At 27.5% G+C, this 2,991-nt stretch overlaps 1 protein-coding gene across 2 annotated transcripts in view; it reads left to right on the forward strand.

Moving 5' to 3' along the window:
* Positions 1 to 2,881, forward strand: part of LOC107605206 (amino acid permease 6) — a 7,036-nt gene extending 4,155 nt beyond the window's left edge. The window contains exons 6-7 of one of the 2 annotated variants that reach the window (XM_016306993.2): positions 1,255 to 1,477; positions 1,881 to 2,881. In XM_016306993.2, coding sequence (XP_016162479.1) covers positions 1,255 to 1,477; positions 1,881 to 2,311 — 654 coding nt within the window. In that variant the 3' untranslated portion in view covers positions 2,312 to 2,881. Of the gene's footprint in view, positions 1 to 1,254; positions 1,478 to 1,879 lie in introns of both variants that reach the window. The other variant, XM_016306991.1, reaches the window with a different exon arrangement.

Genomic DNA, 2,991 nt, shown 5'->3' on the forward strand with positions numbered 1-2,991 from the left:
AGAGTTAAATGAACCTTATCGAAGTAGTGATGATGAAGTGATGATGAACTTCTCCAGTTCTCATCCATCAAAATCAAATAAAGACAATTGGTATATATTCTTATCAGATCAAAACCTAGGATTCTTTGTAATCTTCACTCTTTTATCTATCTCTAGTTTATTTTCCTTGGGTACTGGAAAGATAATAGTTATCTATAGGAAAGATGCCAAAGGCAAATTTTGTCCCAACACAGTGATCCTTATTATAATTAAAAAAATGCTAAAAAAATCATTAAAATTTATTATTTTAACCATTATTTTTAATTATAAATCTAATTTTTAAATTTAATAATTTAATAATATATTTTATTTTACATTTTTAAATATTAATAATTTATTAGTAATAAAAAATAATAAATTTTAATAGTCTTCTAATATTTCTCATAATTATTTACTAGCGATTAACGTGTTTCTTTAGTTGTTTTTTGGTTTTTATTTAACAAATAAACATAAAAAAAAATTATAGTTCAGTGTTAAAAAATTTGAAAAAGAAATATAATTTGAGAGAATTAGGTTCCATTCTCTATAAATCATCATTTTAAAATTAGTTTTATAAAATTGTGTAAGAAAAAAATAAATGTGAGAGTGACAAAAAAAAATTTTCAGAGAATTAGGTTCCATTCTCTATAACTAATAGACCATATAGACCAAGAATTTATTATAAGCCACGATGCTGAAGCGTGGCCTTTCCGTAGAAAGTGTAGCATTTTCTTCAAAAGTCACACTTTTAAGAATAAAATGCCGCATTGTTTATTAATGGTAGCGGAATAACTCATTTATAGTGATTTGACAGTAAACGAAAATTATATAAAGAACTAATTTTTAATAAATTAACATTAGTTAATTTTTTATTATAAAACTATTTTTTAATCTTATAATTTAGAATTTAAAATTTAGAAAAAATAATAATTTTAAAAGATCAATTTATTTGTTGAATTCAAACATTTTATTCATCAATAGTTACATACTTATTACGGTGGAGAGCCTCCAAAAGAAGACGAATCTAATGATTTATTTGATTTGAGAAAATGTCTTTTAATTTTATTTTCAGTACTTTTAATTTTTTTTTTATTTTACAAAAACAATAAAATTTTGTTTTTTATTTTTATTCCTCAATTTTTATTTTATGCAATTTTAAAAATTAAAAATACTAAAAATAAAAACACAAACTAACCAAGTTCTAACAATGATCAATTTAATTAATTACTGTTGCAGGATACCCTGAAATCAAGTCCTCCGGAGAACAGAGTAATGAAGAGAGCAAGTTTGATTGGCATTTTAACAACAACACTATTCTATGTGCTATGTGGGACCTTAGGTTATGCAGCATTTGGAAATGATGCTCCAGGAAATTTCCTCACTGGCTTCGGTTTCTATGAGCCCTTTTGGCTAATTGACTTTGCCAATATCTGCATAGCTATTCATCTAATTGATTTTTAATGCATTTATTTTATATTCATTAAATAAAAATATTTAAATTTTTTTACTAATAATAAGTTTATCATGTATTCTTAGAATATATATTAGTTAAACCCAAATATTTGTTTACTCACAGCAATTTAAAATCGTGACTTATAAAAAAGAAATCGTTTAAAAAGATTAACATGTTTTATATAAATTAATGTGAAAACTCAGGTGTAGTCGGCTTCACGTGAAATTGATAACTGAGAGTGGTTAAATAATTTGATTGATTTGACTAAATTTTCATCTAACGGCTCTCAACTATCAACTTCACCTGAAGTCGACTATACCTGAATTTCGACCATAAATTAATGCTTTTAGCCACATTTTTAAAAGTGACTTATAGAGCGTTGTATCCATGATAATGATTATTTTGCATGGGCAGGTGTTCGTGCAACCCATATTCGGATTCGTAGAGAACTCAAGCAAATCAAGATGGCCAGAAAGCAAAATCATAAACACAGAGCATTCTTTGAACGTTCCCGTTTTGGGAAGCTTAAACGTGAACTTGTTCAGAGTTGTATGGAGAACAACCTACGTCATAATCACAGCAGTGGTAGCTATGATGTTCCCATTCTTCAATGACTTCTTGGGCCTCATTGGATCACTCTCTTTCTGGCCATTAACCGTTTACTTTCCAATTGAGATGTACATTAAGCAGTCAAAGATGGAGAGGTTTTCCTTCACTTGGGTTTGGCTCAAGATCCTGAGTTGGGTTTGCTTGATTGTTTCTATTATCTCCGCTGTTGGTTCCATCCAAGGCCTTGCTCAAGATCTCAAGAAATACCAGCCATTCAAACCACAGCAATAATACTTCTTGCTGCTTCCTCTTTTTATTTTGAGTATATACATAAATAGGTCGATATTTTCGTTCCCAAAAATTTTTTATTACATTAAGATTCTTAAACTTTATAAAAGTAAAATATATAATAAATACTTTCGTCACATTTTAAGAACTTATTTGTTTAAGAAAAAATATGTCTGAATAACGTAAGAATTTATATGTCTTACTTTTTTTTAAGTTCAGAAATCTAAAAGTAATAAAATCTTTTTGAGGACGAAAATTTTTTTAAGAACCTATTTGAGTATATACTCTTTTATTTGAATGTTCTTTTAATCCATGCAAAAGTAATACTTAGTTTCAGGCTAAGTTTTACCCTCCTCCCTTTTCTCAACTTTTTCAATCTATATGAATGTACTGTTATCTAATGAGTGTGGTTTTGGATATAGAGATACAACACCTAAGGGGAGAGTGTATGCCATGAATAATCCCCAAAATGGCCGTAAGAGGAAAGTGTATGCCATGAATAATCCCTCAAAATGGCTGTAAAATTATATACAGATACCCTATGAAATAAGAAAAAGTTGATTGTCGCCGTTATGATTTCTTTTTTTATTTGCAAAAGATAGATATATTCATTTTTTTGAGAGAAAAATATCAAAAGTTTTTTTTTTTTTTATATATGTGATTTGAGAGAAAAATTTAACTTA

This window comes from Arachis ipaensis, chromosome B06 (assembly GCF_000816755.2).
Source record: "Arachis ipaensis cultivar K30076 chromosome B06, Araip1.1, whole genome shotgun sequence".
Lineage (NCBI taxonomy): Eukaryota > Viridiplantae > Streptophyta > Magnoliopsida > Fabales > Fabaceae > Arachis > Arachis ipaensis.